At 34.0% G+C, this 14,889-nt stretch overlaps 1 protein-coding gene across 5 annotated transcripts; it reads right to left on the bottom strand.

The window, feature by feature from the left end:
• Nucleotides 1–3,890: 3,890 nt before the first annotated feature.
• Nucleotides 3,891–13,277, bottom strand: LOC122027482 (protein ETHYLENE-INSENSITIVE 2-like). Of its 5 annotated transcripts, none has more exons than XM_042586470.1 (9): nucleotides 13,065–13,277; nucleotides 12,042–12,327; nucleotides 11,572–11,845; nucleotides 10,609–10,695; nucleotides 10,361–10,471; nucleotides 10,049–10,267; nucleotides 9,283–9,471; nucleotides 4,947–7,664; nucleotides 3,891–4,417 (listed from the first exon to the last, which is right to left on the bottom strand). In XM_042586470.1, the coding sequence occupies exons 3-9, from the start codon at nucleotides 11,779–11,781 to the stop codon at nucleotides 4,067–4,069; spliced, it is 3,885 nt and encodes a 1,294-aa protein (XP_042442404.1). In that variant the 5' UTR covers nucleotides 11,782–11,845; nucleotides 12,042–12,327; nucleotides 13,065–13,277; the 3' UTR covers nucleotides 3,891–4,066. The 5 variants fall into 5 exon arrangements, with proteins under 5 accessions (XP_042442404.1, XP_042442414.1, XP_042442421.1 ...); XM_042586480.1 differs by having other exon boundaries at nucleotides 9,283–9,468; XM_042586487.1 differs by having other exon boundaries at nucleotides 10,049–10,261.
• Between the last annotated feature and the right edge of the window lie 1,612 nt (nucleotides 13,278–14,889).

Below are 14,889 nucleotides of genomic sequence, written 5' to 3'. Positions count from 1 at the left end.
GATCTAAAGCAAACATTAGAAAATATAAATAAAGATCTTGGTAAACTTTCCCTAGGAAAAACTATTACGAAACACCCACCTACCACTTATAAGTTTCTAAAAATACAAGATTCACCTTTTAATGGCTCTATAAACAAAAACACAAGTTGAAAGTTTTTCTGGATCATCACATACACTAAGACCTCCTAAGAATCTCTCTATGATATATAGAAAATCTACAAGTACTCAGGCTACCTATCAATTAGAAGAACTTATAGATATCGACCAAAACTTAGACACCTTCTCTAATGAACAATTAAATACATTAAACCCAAAACGCTTATATCATCAAGGGTTGTTATTCTTTTCTACTCCACTTTATAAACATCATATAACTCAACCATTACACTTACCAGATAAAGGAGAAGAAAGATTTACCCTTATAAATAGGGGTGAGCATTCGGTTAATTCAGTTAATTTGATATTAATTTTGTATAAATTCTTTTTATTATTATTTTAAACAAATTTAGTTAATTCGGTGTTAACTGAAATAACTAATTCGGTTAATTCAATTTTAGTAAATCTTTGATTTGATTCGGTTAGCCAACACTAAATTGGTTTTCGGTTAATTCGGTTAATTTATGGACCGAATTAACCGAATGCTCACCCCTACTTATAAATGAAGAATCAGCTAGAGCACTCCTACAAAGAAAACATAATTATATCCACCTAGGACTTATTGTGTTTGGCCTAAGAAGATTTACTAGAAAAAGCATAGGAGCTAAAGTCTTTTTAGTACTATATGACTCAAGGTTCTCTGATAATGACAAAATGGTTATTGGACTTATAGAAGTATATAAAAATAGTAATCTAGGAATCATGTATTTTTGTCCCAATTTTAATATGACTATTCCAAACTTTATTACCATATTAAAATTTCTGTTCAAGCTAGTGGATATAGAGATTTTCAAAAACATAATATCCAAATAGATATAATCTTTCTAGGAAAGATAATGATTAGCATCAACAATAATTTCAAAATACAAATTAATAACATAATAAAAATCCTTACAAAAAGGGGAGTATTTTACAAGTTTTTGTTTTTATTTTTCAAACGAAAATCATTTTCAATCAGTGCATTTAAAGTCGTAGAATTCTAAAAGGACATCTATTTTAGATTTTTCACATATTTATTACTCATTCTATGTCTATCGTCAATTATTGAAGCAAAGAACAGCATCATTATAATATTAGATTTTAAAAAGTAAAACCACTATGTACTATATTTAAACAATCAATATGGTGGTAAGAATGAAAGATGGAAGAATTATTTTTTTCATGTGATTGTTAATTTAAATTTTCTGATTTACTCCTTAAATGGTATAGGATATTAAATTTCACCTTTGTAAAATATTTTAAAAATTAATATTATTATGATGTTGATTTTTAAAAATATATCACAATGATATTGATTTTATGATTTAAAATATAATATCAATATAGTACTAATTTTAAAAAATTAATATTATAATGATACTAATTTTATAATTATGTGACATCAAAATCAAAATTATTTTCAAATACAATGATATTATTTTTTAAAAAACTGACATCTTACCGGTATTTTTTTAAATTTGGTATCTCTGAACCAATCCTAGACCTTTGCATGTTCATTGGATGGATGGACTGTACCCCACCTGTTAAATAGGTGGGATCCAGTTCATTCCACCAGTGAACATGCAGGGTCTCTTCTGGTCCAAAAGATTCTGGACAAGAGGATATGGCCTCCAAAAAATGGGTAAGAAAGATAAAATAAAAAATAAGACGTCATTAAAAAAAATCTAAGATGACATTTAGTTCTTCTCTAATAATGAAAATGAGAATTAAAATGATAATATTATGAAATGAAAATAGGTATGAGTATGATATAAATATCACTTTTAAAAATAATACTTCGTTAGTTGAATATTTTCTATCAAAATGAACAAAAAAAATTTACCCTTCGAGGAAAATAAGAGAAAAAAATAGATTTAAAAAAAATTGAATATGAGAAAAAAATATGAGAGAGATAAAGATAGAGAAAGTATGATAAGAGAGAATGAGAAGAGAAAAAGTGTAATTTAAGAGAATGAGGAAAGAGAAAGTATATGGGAGAGATTAAGGAAAGTGAAAGTGTGATGAGAGGAAATGAAGAGAGAGTGTCTGATGGTAGATATTGAGGAGAGAGAATGTATGATGAAAAAGAAAGTGTAATGAGAGAGAAAATGTGATGAAAGAAAATAAGGAGAGTATGTGATGTGAGAGATTGAGGAGAATGAATGTATTGTGGCAAAAGGCGAAACGCTCGCCCCCAGCGCCCCCGTCGTACCCGACCCAAGGTCATCACGAGGGAAGTAAATCGCAGCATCTGAGAGAGCATGTGACGGACAGGGTGTAATACGGGAATAGGGGATTTATTCCCCAGCTGCCCAACGATCGACCCTGCAACCTCATTGTGGCAACACCCGCCACATACCAACTCGGATGACCCGCGGGGTCTGATAAGAGAGGATGAGGAGAGAGAAAGTGTGTTAAGAGAGAAAATGTGATGGGAGAGAATGAAAAGAGAAAATGTAATGAGAGAAAATGAGGAGAATGTATGATGAGAGAGATGTGTGATGAGAGAGAAAAAAGTAAAAAAAAATATGATGAGAGAAAATGATGAGAGAGAAAGTATAATAAGAGAGAAAGTGTTATGAGAGAACGATGAGAGAGAATGTATGATGAAAGAAAACAAGAAAAAAAAATAATAGGAAAGAAAAATTAAACAAGTATATTAAGGGTATTTTCGTTTACAATAATTTAGATATATTCAAAATTTTGTATATGGTGAAACCCAAGGAAGAGGAGACCAGATCTCCTGCTCCACAAAAAAGTAGACTAGGGGATGGTCCACTCCTAATTACGGTCGGATCGTAATTGCGATTCGGCTGTAATTGGTTACGATCTCTTTATGGGTTCATTGTCTCCAACAGGTTATAGTTTGGGTCGGAGCGAGCGGCCATATACAGCCCCTTGCTTAACGCCCGCAACTTGGACACTTGCCCACTCCCGGCGGCCTCCGACTGCCCACTTTGATCCAAACTATAACCTGATCGGACGGTAAATCCATGAAGGGATCACAACCAATTATGACCGGATCGTAATTACGATCCGACCACAATTGAAAATGAATCATCCTCTGATCCATTTTTTTATAAACCAAGAGATCTACAGTGAATTTCAATCATACCTAAATTTTGAAATTTCATTCTAAAATTTTAATTTTATTCTCACCAACAAAATATAAAATTTAGACAAATTCAATTTCTGGTTCCCATACTCGTATTTCAGAACTCCATAATTTAAAATGCCTACTTTTGTCAGTTGCTGCACTGTCAAAAAAAAAAAAAAAAAAAAAAAAAAAAAAAAAAAAAAAAAAAAAAAAAACATTTTGATTACTTTAATACAAATAATAATAATAATATCGAAATGAGAAATTCAACTCGTATGCTTCAAATTTATTCGTATAATTTATCTATTATTAAAAAATTAATAATTTAATTTAATGAACCCACTATCAAGTCAACCAACTCGATTAATCACCCGGCACAACATTTTCCAGTTGCCCACGCCGCACGGCACTTCTTGATTTATTTAATAGGTAAAATATAGAATCGGGCAGTCTATCGGATTGTAAAATCTAGATATCTAATTTAAAAAAAAAAAAAACTCTACTTGATTAATCAACCTGATGAACTCGATTGTTTAACGGACCCATGAACCCGATTGTGCCAATGGCAACAACAGAAGGAAAAAAAATTACATGAGCAATTTACAAAATCCATGAACTACTCCATTCCCAACTTAATTAAGCCAAAAAAAAAAAGAGATTAGAACATAAATATTAGGGTTAAGATCTTGAAATTAAAGTAACCCCCTACATAATCCTGCTAATTATACAACATACACAGGGAAACTTGGAGGGACAAAGAGAGTAACCACTTTGAACCCTGAGAACGTTTTTCAACGAAAAAACCAAATATCCGAAACATCATCACAGTCGCTGCTATAGAGCTGGAGTTGTTTGAATTTTGCGGGGTAAAGAAACTTCCTGTGTTCCAGCACTCTTGTTCAAGAGCCGGCGCTTGTAACGCTTCAAAACAGATGCCAAGTTCTCCTTCCCCTTCGGAAACGCAATGTCGCCGGCAGCAGTGCCGGTCCGACCCTTTCGACCCGAGACTGAAATTTCAACTTCCTTTATGATATCAAGTATCATAGCTGCTGTTGTGAAGGATTGATTTATCAGTTTTGACCGCATAGGAGAGTTGGAAGGTTCGGTAATTTCCGCTGGTACATCGAGACATGAGCAAGAGTGGAGAGGAGCGCGGTGCCTAGAAAATGCAAGATCAAGAATCCCCTGAGTTCAACAGAAGAAAAATTAATCAATGCACGAATAAAATGTCTAAGGAATAATAAACAAAGAGGTTGGTACATAACTAAAAGAGCTATTCAATAGATTGGTTAAAGCAACAACAGTAAAGATGTTGATGAATTAATCAAAAGTTCATGAAAACTATGAGTGAGAGACAACACAAGGCACCAACAACCAGTCCAACTAGGTATCCTTCAATATTTGCGAGGTTTGCCTTTGCCAGAAAGCTAAAGTGAAGACACGTTTAAGCTTCGTTCAAGTCGAAGGTTTGCCTTTTGAGACTCAACTAATAACTGGCTCAAAATATTCTGTTTTGGATTATCCACTCAATCATAGCAGAATTACCGGAGATAACTGGTGCATTGATGAGGACCAAATTGTTTGGGAACACCAATGTAAAAGTAGAAGGTATATTATACTTGTGAGATTTTTTATTGTTTGGATTTGGGGATAATATTTTACGCTTGAACTTATTCGTTAAAGGAACACTGCAGGTAGTGATTTAAGTGTTTACCTGAAGACGATTGAGGACATAAGTGTATTTGCCCCACAACTCTGGACGGCTTTCCACGAGGGAGAGATCCAATATCCGATGAATACACCAAACTCCAAAACTTACAACAAGCGACGCACACCATATACAACCATCTCGACAATTAGGCAACCACAAAGTGTAAGCGATATCTGCCTCCTCATTCCTCTGAACTGAACTAAGCTTTCGTTCAGGAGATAAGTGAAGTTCACCATAATCTAATTGATTCATCTCAACCACTTTGCACATATTCTTCTCCGTTGTAGCAACTTGATAAATTAGCTCCTCATCGCATCCATCATTTGGTCTAAAAAGCCAATCTGAGTTTTCCAATTTCAGAAGCTTCATAATACAAGAACGAAGGGACTGTAACAACCTGCGTTCTACCTCAGCATAAGGAAAAACATCTTGGAAAGTGTGTCCAGGTTTGTCAGGGACCACTCGTCTGCCTATATCGTATTCTCTGGTTGGCACAGTAAATAATTGTTCAAATGGTTGCATAGCCCAAAGAGATTTGGTGTCTGAACTCAAATTCGGTTGAGGTGGGAGAGCATCTCTCTGGAGATTGGGTGAGTAGAGCTCATTGAATGGTGATGAAACTGCAGTCCTGGAGATAGGATTCAAATATTGGTGTTGGTTAGTCATCATCCTACCAACAGATGGTCTGAAACCAATAGGACCACCCAACTTTGACTCGTTCAAGTAATAGTTCCTGCTAGCAGCGATAAGGGCAGAAATGTCTGGAGAACTATGATATTTCTTTTCATAGGCAAAAGAGCCAGCATTTTCTATCGGTTCAACCAAAGAAGGATTGAAAAAATTTCCTTCAGCCTGCATTCTGCTAACTCGAGATGCTGGACTTTGCAAACTAGACGCTGCAAGTGAACTCAGTCCATTTTGTCTATCACTGTATGGAACTGAATCCCCAAATCCCGGAGGAACTTTAAGAGATGATTTAGTAACTCTTGGAGATTCAGGAGCCACATTTGAGGAACAAGGATTTCTTGCTGCAGCAATTTCCTTTAGATAAGATGTTAATTGATATCCATGGATTGTAGCTGGCTGATAATCATGGTTGTCAGAATATTGCGGCAGATACAAACTAGAATAACGTCTTTCATTTGTCTCGGGTAGGCTGCCAGCTGAGTTTAGAAAATGTGTTTTTGCTTGCATGTTTTGAGACCAAGTTGAAGAGCCCATCTGAAATCCATAAGATAAATCTCCACTAGTCAAGTTTTTCAGCTTACGAGAGTTGTATTCCATTGGGTTTGGTGGGAAAATTGTTCCCCTATCAGTGTCTTTATGTAAACTAACAGATGACTCTGCTCCAATATCACCTTTTACAGAACTAACACTTTTCAAGTCTAATCCCAATAAAGAATCATACTTTTGTCCAACAGCTTCTTGTGATGGTTTCCCATGGAAATCAAAAAGTTGACCCCAGAACTCATCCAATATGGCAGCAAATTGTCGTCTAGTTGTGCGACCTAATCCAGATAATTTTGGTAAGTTTCCACTGACATCTGAATTTTTTACAGGAACAGTATTACCACATTCAGAATCTTCAGATCTTGAATGTGGCACCGGCTCACTGACCGGAGGAACCAACAACTCACCCACAGAATCAGTAGTCTCTAATGTCTTGTCTTGGTCCATCACACAGGCAATAGCTGCTTCTAATGCCAAATCTTCCTTCTCTGCTTCACATTGATGCCTTTCTTTAACAGTAGTATCTAACAAGATACTGGTGGATGTGTCACTCACAGTTTCTAAGTCAGCTACATCAATAGACTTTGATAGTTCAGGTTCAAATATTGGAGTAATAAAAATGTCAGGTGAGCTGGAGCCAGGAAAAGGTTGTTGGCAATCATGATCAGAATCAAAAGTCATATCAGAAGCACCGGCACTGTCAATAGTTCGATGCCAATCATTATCAGAATCTATAGCAGTATCAGATTGTTCAGGTATAGATTCCGAAAGTGATCGATCAGTATGGTACACAGTATTCTCCACGGTAGGTTCCAGAGAAAGCTGATGCTCAATAGGTTGACATTCATCTTTGGTAGTAATAGTAGCCTTATCTCGAATGTCATCTTTTGTTTCCTCGTTTAGTTCATCCTTCAGCGAAAACATGGTTCCTTCCTCTGGAAAATAACTTGCAGATTTCAGAGGTGTAACTGCCAAGTATAGTGTAAAAAGTATCAAAGCACAAGCAGCAAGGAGAATGACAGCATATATGACTGTTCCACCAAATCTTCTATTTTCCTTAAGGTTGTTTATCCAGCTACTATTTCCAAATAACATTTCATTGATGAAGATTATATTTGAAGCAAGAATCAGAAGGAATGCCAACAAAGACATTATATCCAGATACCATGCCATTTTGTATTCCCCCATTACTGATCTTGAAGATGCTACTCTAAAAAGCGGAATTACAGAAGACGGAAGAAGCATAGCCTGTATAACTTGACACAAAATAAGAGATTGATATATCCCTTCAGCACCTACAATTTTTGCACAGCAAAGTGCTGGAATCACAGAGAAAGCTTTAGCTAACAGAAAATGATTCCAAACAGAAACATTTGCACCAAAAGAATTATGCAAAAGTTGTGGCCCGTCTGAATTCCAAGCCAAAGCTCCAACCTGACTACAGAATAGGAGAAGCAAAACAGCGATAGGTGCTATAGGAATCCTAAAAATCTGCAAAAATTTATGTATACAGAAGTTACATTTCTGGTGAACATCCATGAATCTAAGATTCATCGAACCAATAAAATAAGGATGTAAAAGAAAATTGTTTGTTGAAACCATATCCCGAGATAAATATTGTATCAAGTATCAACTATAAATACAATAAAATTATTAATTTAAGTGAAACAATAAAACTTATTTACTAGATTACTCCGAAATTTGTGAAACTATGAATCATGGTAGCCAAAATGAAATTAATAATTACATCATTTAACAAAAAAAGGAAAAAAAAAAAAAGCATGGGACTATGGAGCTTACATAGCTAGAGAAATTTTATCCACTAAACCTAACTCAAAGAAAACTAAAGTGAACTTGTACAAAAGCCTAGATTTACTGAATCACTTGAAGGTGAATTTCGTTGTCCTTATTAAATACCTAACAAACCTGTTTACTTGTTCCTATGCTAAAAAACTTGCATTGCCACATGCACTATTTGATTCAAAAGTGCCTGCACATCTTAAACCTAAAGCAGTGATCCACTGATGATATCCTAGCTGACTGTGAGATGAGTTCATCCATGGTCAAGTTTTCTGATACGTAGAGTTTTGAAAAAAAAGGTTTATTAGGATCAAATAAAATCAAACAAATAAGACTGTGTGCCTGAATATTGTGAAGCATAAATTGGCCAGAAAATACACTCCATAATCAGGAACTGATAAAAAAGGACATTAAGTTAATGACACGCAAAATTGTACTAAATGTCATCAACTTGTCAAGGAATTTTAGTATACAAAATGTCATGTGAAATTTATCTACATAAGTTATTCCATAATTTTTGCCAAATATAGTCAAATCTTACTTGTTCACTAATGTTTTTTTTAGCTAGCACCAAGTATCCAGCCCTTCGGACTAACTAATCTTGGATAACTGGCCTTGTCCCACAGAAGTTTTCCACCGGTCAGGGCAAATTCGGAAATGCTCGTAGTGGGCGGCCCAGCAACCCAACATCCTAAGTTTGTCATCCCACCGGAGGAAAATGTCTTGTAGTGCGCCGTATCCCAGAATCGAACCATGGGTGCTTGGGAGACTGCATGGGTGCCCTACTGCTGCACCATAGCCCGGGGGGCACTTGTTCACTAATGTTGATGATTCAACTACTTGACATCGTGCTTCTATATTCTATCCATTTGTTTTGATAAGGTTGTAAAGATAATTACTTAAAAATATCTTTGTTGGAACTCAATATTATTAGGACTAAAGAAAACTATATCATATTTACCTCTAGAATCAATCCATATTCAAGATGACTACTTGTTGAAGCTTGTGTCTGTTTACCCATATCAGATTATGTTGCAGGATGGAAAGAGCCAAGCAAAGAAATTAACTTCTTAAATTTACTTCAGATTTAGGTATTAGGCTTAGATGTTAATCGTGTTAAACTTGCTCAACTTTAGGCATTAGAGTTAGTTAATATACTCTCAGTGACTATTAAATATAATCAATAAAAATTAGGAATGCATACAGCCTGAAATCATTATAAAACATCTATCAGAGAAGAAATCAATCATCAATGGAAAGATTTTCCGATTGATGAAAAAGGAGACCAATGGGGAAGAAAGGCATAAACCTGATCCATCAGCAGAGACACATCACGGAAGTTGAGATCCATGTCAGTGCTTCCAAAAACAGATGCAGCTGAGTTCATCAGCACATAATTAACCAGAGATATGCCAGTGAAGATGAACATTATTGCAAAAAAATGGTCATGAAGTAAAGCACCTACAGGAACATTCAAGGGTCTCTTCTGCTGCTGCTGCTGTATATAGACAAATGCCATGAGAACTAGAAAGAACTATCTAATACATAATACATTCTAAAATAAATCCATAATGATAATTAAAATCTGGTTTTGATATGTTAAAAGAGAACTTCAAAAAAGGATACTTAGAAACATCCTGGTTGCTCTACCAGGCAATTACTAAACTTGGGCTGATAAAAGATGACTATTTCTCATTACAGTATTAGAAGGGATGAAAATATCATTTGTGGCTATTTGTTAAAATACGCATACAACATCAAAATGGCAATTCCCTCCTACCTCAAATTGAATAGCAGATGATGATGAAATATTGGAAGCGAAGATATACAAATATCCAAACAGATCAAGATTGATTGATTCCTTTTCTATGATACACATCTTGAACTTTGAGAGTCCATATAAACTTTTTATAGTTATAGAAAGGTAGAAAGGAAATGAACTGCACTGTAGAATTCCTCCTTTTGAATAATTAGGAATTAAAGAAATTAGCATAATCCTTATACACAGCAGTGAAACATTTGAAACTTCATCAATTTAGGAATGGGATATAAGAAAAAGAAATGGTGAACTGTACCTGAACAATTGAAGAGTGAACATAAAAATTATGCACCATGATATTCGCACCAAGAAGGGCCATAAGTGAGTATGCACTCTCTCCACTCAACTTGGGAAACATAATATTCTTTGCAAGAGGAATTTCAGGTTGACTGATTAGTACCCCGAGGACATAGAACACCAAAGCCATACCAGATATGGTTTCGCACACAAGTCCAACCCGCCGATCATTCTGCACCTTGAGCAGAATAGGCATGCAACAAAGATATGTATCATTTCCAACTGTGAGATACTGAGATAGACAATAAAAAGGTTAAATATCAAATTTTACCAAGAGATGCATCAAAAAGGACAAAATAGTAGAACCAGCTGCAGCTAAACAGACACATGTAAATAGGTCGACACCGAGCAGAAGATTGAAACCATGTGCCACTCCCAGAATCTAGGAAATGCAAAGAAATTCTAAATAAGACTTTCCAATCTGTGGTTTATAAATAATGAACAGTCAGTTTTTATTACATAAACATGAAGTGAATTGCGAGAATCAACATGACTCTTTAAATAAACAAAAACAAATACCATAGTTAAGTTTGAAATGATCAGGGAGAGCTCAGCTTGACCTCCCAAAATCATACAGGTTGTTCCTGAATATTCATCCCTGCAAATCTGGCATGAAAGCAGCAAAAAATGGAATTTAGTGCATTTGACTAGCATGGTAGACACTGCATAAGTTTTAACAGAAACCAATAAAATCTCAGAAAAAATATATAAAAATGAAGAAAAGCTAATCAACATATTCCTGGGCATGATTCTTTAAAAACAAATATGAGTATGCATAATTAGTAGAAAGGAAAATTTAAAGGCAGTGACTCCCACACTTTGGATCAGTACACCTAAAGACTATTATGGAAGCTTAAAGCACGATGATGAAAATACTCATATTCATTTGACACGGAAAATCCATAAAGATATATACATCATAGGAAAGCCATTGTGATATGTTTCTTGTCCCATACATGGGCAGCAAATTCCAATTAGTATCTTTGCCATAATGTAGAACTAGGTCTGCTAACATATCATGATGACCAGGTACAATAAACCTAATAAAATGGATAACAGCCATTTGCCTAAAAATGATTCAGCATATGTAATTAGTAGTAGGTAGATCATACCATATACTTGTAGCCTACTTAAACATAAATAAAAATCATTTACCTATTCTAGGTACTACTAGTAACATTCACTTACATGTAGCTTAATGATTCATGTACGAAATCCCATCTGGCTGGAATACATGACTTGCACAGTGCTATTGCTACAAGCACATGTTCATTTTGGTGGGCCAAGCTTTTTTTTTTTGTCATATTTTTAATCTGCATTCTATAAGTGGTATTGCCAAGTTTCTAAAGTGTTAGCATTTACTTAAGGCATCTCAATTTTTAACTGGATTTTATAGTTTTTACCTGCCTGCATGTGTAGGAAATGAGTTTTGTAAACAAATAAAGGACAAACTATACAACAAAAGAGATTGGAAACTAGTACCTCTGCTAGATTTTTTTCAGTGACAATACTAACACAAGTTGCAAGATACTGGCACAGAATGGCAGTTAAGTTGAATAATAGAACTAATAGCATCAGATCATTCCCAAATTGGGCTCCTCCGTCAACAGCTGCCAACCATTTTCCAAGGTCAACGTATCCCATAGAAATGGCGAAAGCAGGACCAATAGCAGGGAAGGATGCCATGGGCATAATGCAAAATAATAACTTCTCTGGAAAAACCTTTTGCAGTGCAGATGGATAGTCAAGCAAAAACCTTCCAAAAAAGTGCAAATTCAATATGTCAAATAATGTAGGTAAAAATATATTGTTGATTAAAGCTAATGAAAGCTAGTATGCACTAACAAAACTTCATGTAGTAATCATGCAAAATCTTGGAAGCAGCAAAGAATGTGAACACATGACAGCCAAATTTATTGCAGATCTGAAAGATTTCTAGTGAAACAGTAAACCTGTTTAACTGTAAATGCCAATGGCATCAATCTTGAAATAGAGGCAGATTGGAAATGAAATCCAGCAATGCAGCTTCAACAGGCAAACTTTCTGCCTATGGACAGGTAGGTTGTTAAGGACTACTGTACACGTCTAAAATAGAAAATACTAGGTATGAACTGATCAGAAAGCTTCTGTCAAGATGGTATCCAAAATGTTCACGGACATCTCTCCAACAAGATAGCATTCTCAGAGTTTAGTCTTCTTCTACAGGTATCTGAGTATCTCATCCCTAGTCCTCTTCACCTGCATTTAAATATATAACTTTTTCAGCAAACAACTCGGCATCATAGGATCGATCTGAGCATTGAATAGAACAATCTTGACAAGGGAGTTACAAGCTAAAAATTTGGAAGCTTAGCTATCGGAAAACTGGCTGAAAAACATGATAAATAGTACATCCAAAATCATCACTGATGCAGCAAAGACGGTGAAAGCGAGTGAAATACTTGAGTTTTGGTACCAATCCATAACAAATCCGATAACCACAAAAGTGTTATAGATGCCCAATTAATCAATCTTCTTCCTGATCTACCATTTGATTAATTGCTCCAAACTCAGAAAGTGAATCATTTCAAAATTTTATCAGATGAAGCACCACTAAACAAATTTTATGTAAAGCATCTTTGTCAACTAAGCTGTACAACTACAATATATGGAATAGCAAACTTGGGAAAATCGAAACGAAGATGATTATATAAAACTTTATCAATAAAATGGATATGCCAACGAAAAGGTTGCCCTAAAAGACTGGAATAAAATCGCTATTTTCTCCCATCGAAAGCAAGAAACCGAAGATGGAGAGAGAGGAGGAGGATTAGGTCAAGATGGGACCGAAGTAGAGCGACTGTGAGGTCAAAGCGAATCCTCTTTAGTTCATCCGGCACAAATTCCTCCCACTCCCCGAAGAGCAACTTCAAAATCCGCATAAATCGACTAAAACGCCAGGACGAGCACAACAATTGACTGCAAAAAAACTCAACCTTTTCTCCGTCCCAAGGCCCAAAAATGCCCATCCCCGCAACAGCAACCCAAGATAACGCACAACCACACCACCACCGCGTCCCTCGCCGGAAACCTCGACAGCCGGCGCCGGCGGAAGCATAAAAAAAACGTCTTAGGATTTAATTCGGCCAAAAAGAATCACAAGGAGAATGGAAGAGAAGCTCCGAGGGGAGAGCAGAAACCACTCGATTGCTCTCTTTTATTAATATTTATTAGTATTATTATTGCTAATTTTTTATTCGTTTTATGATTAACTGTTTGCATTTACGACCCTATTAAATACCAAATACTAATCTCACGCCTCTAAATTATGAAATAGGATGTATATCATATATAATTTTGGCTGATAATTTTTTAGCAAATCATGTATTTTCAAAAATAATAAACGTATTACATGTAATAACAATTTCCTCCCAATCTAACTAGAATGAAAGGATTTTTTTAAATCCGATTAAAAATAATCAGGTATAAATATTTAGGTTATCATATATAAAGACACATCTAGTATAATCTTATTCATATTCGATCTAAATATCCAAATTAATTAGAGGATTATTCTACTAATCATTATTGTGTCAACACCACAACTGTTGGTGCTTATTTTTTTTAAGAAGAACACATGTACAATTAATTTTGATGTTATTTTTAAAAATTAATAAATTTTTATTTATTCAATCGAATTAAAAATTTAAAAATTGAAATAGAACCAAATTATCTAAAACAATCGATTCTTTTGAAAATGAAATTTCAAAATAACTAAATTTGATTAGTTTTCAGATTGATAGTCAGATAGATATATGAATAAAGATAATATAATAAGTAAAGATAGAGATGAAGAATATAGAATTCTATCAAATATAATTTTTTAGTTTGGATTTAATTTATTGAGATGGGCCTAAATCGATATGCGTGCAGTCAGTTTGTTTTCTCCTCAACACCATTTTTTTTTTTTTAAAGAATGTCGGCGACTCTTCCTTAAATTTACTAAAAAAAATTAAAAAATTTTAACTTATTTATCGATTTAAATGGTTAAAAACGAGATAATTAGGAAAAATGATATAGAAGAGAAAATGATATACTTATAAAAAATAAAAATAATGAATTATAATGTCTACCCTTAAATTTTTTTTTTAGATTTTTTTTATTCTATTGATTATTACTCTTTACTTTGAATTGAACTATTTAAACATGGTAAAACATATTAAAAAATTAATTAAAAGGTATAATTTAATAAGGCATCGTGCCAGGTGTGTTAGGCTTTTGTATAATTTACTAATTTTAGGTTTGTGTTGGCATTTTATAGTGTTCGTCACCTATAATTAAAAAAATTTTGTCAAAAAAAACAAGATAGAATTTTTAAAAAATAATAGTTAAATGAGAGAAACTTCTATGTGAGTAAAAATAATAAAAAACATAAAGTGTGAAAATTAAAAGGGCATCTCAAATTACGTAAACCATCAAAAGAACCCTTTTAAAAAAAACAAAAGGATGTCACATCTATATTTTATCCCTATATCTCTTATATAATGTTGTTATAATATTTATTGGTAGCTGTTGTAACATTGTTCCTTACTTTCAACATTATTATAGAAATTATGATTAACTATTATAATGTGTAAAATTTATTTGGTAGTTGTTACAATTTTAAAATATTTTATTAATTTAAAATAATTTTAATTAAGTTTAAATAATTTTAACTAAATTGGTAAAGAATATTTTGATATAACAATATTTTTAAGATTATTTAAGGTTTTAATGATCATAATTACTATAATGTGTAAAATTTATTTGATAGTTGTTACA

Source organism: Zingiber officinale, chromosome 1A (genome assembly GCF_018446385.1).
Source record: "Zingiber officinale cultivar Zhangliang chromosome 1A, Zo_v1.1, whole genome shotgun sequence".
NCBI lineage: Eukaryota > Viridiplantae > Streptophyta > Magnoliopsida > Zingiberales > Zingiberaceae > Zingiber > Zingiber officinale.
Note: the sequence above shows the minus strand (reverse complement) of the source record. Positions and strands in the feature narration are given on the sequence as shown.

Bases quoted from the DNA above. Each gene is read 5' to 3' on its own strand.
- LOC122027482 (XM_042586470.1), bottom strand. From the start codon at position 11,781: ATGCCCATGGCATCCTTCCCTGCTATTGGTCCTGCTTTCGCCATTTCT. The intron at 10,696-11,571 runs GTACTAGTTTCC...CTTTCATGCCAG, and splicing joins CTGAAAAAAATCTAGCAGAG to ATTTGCAGGGATGAATATTC. The intron at 10,268-10,360 runs GTAAAATTTGAT...ATTCTGCTCAAG, and splicing joins CCTTTTTGATGCATCTCTTG to GTGCAGAATGATCGGCGGGT.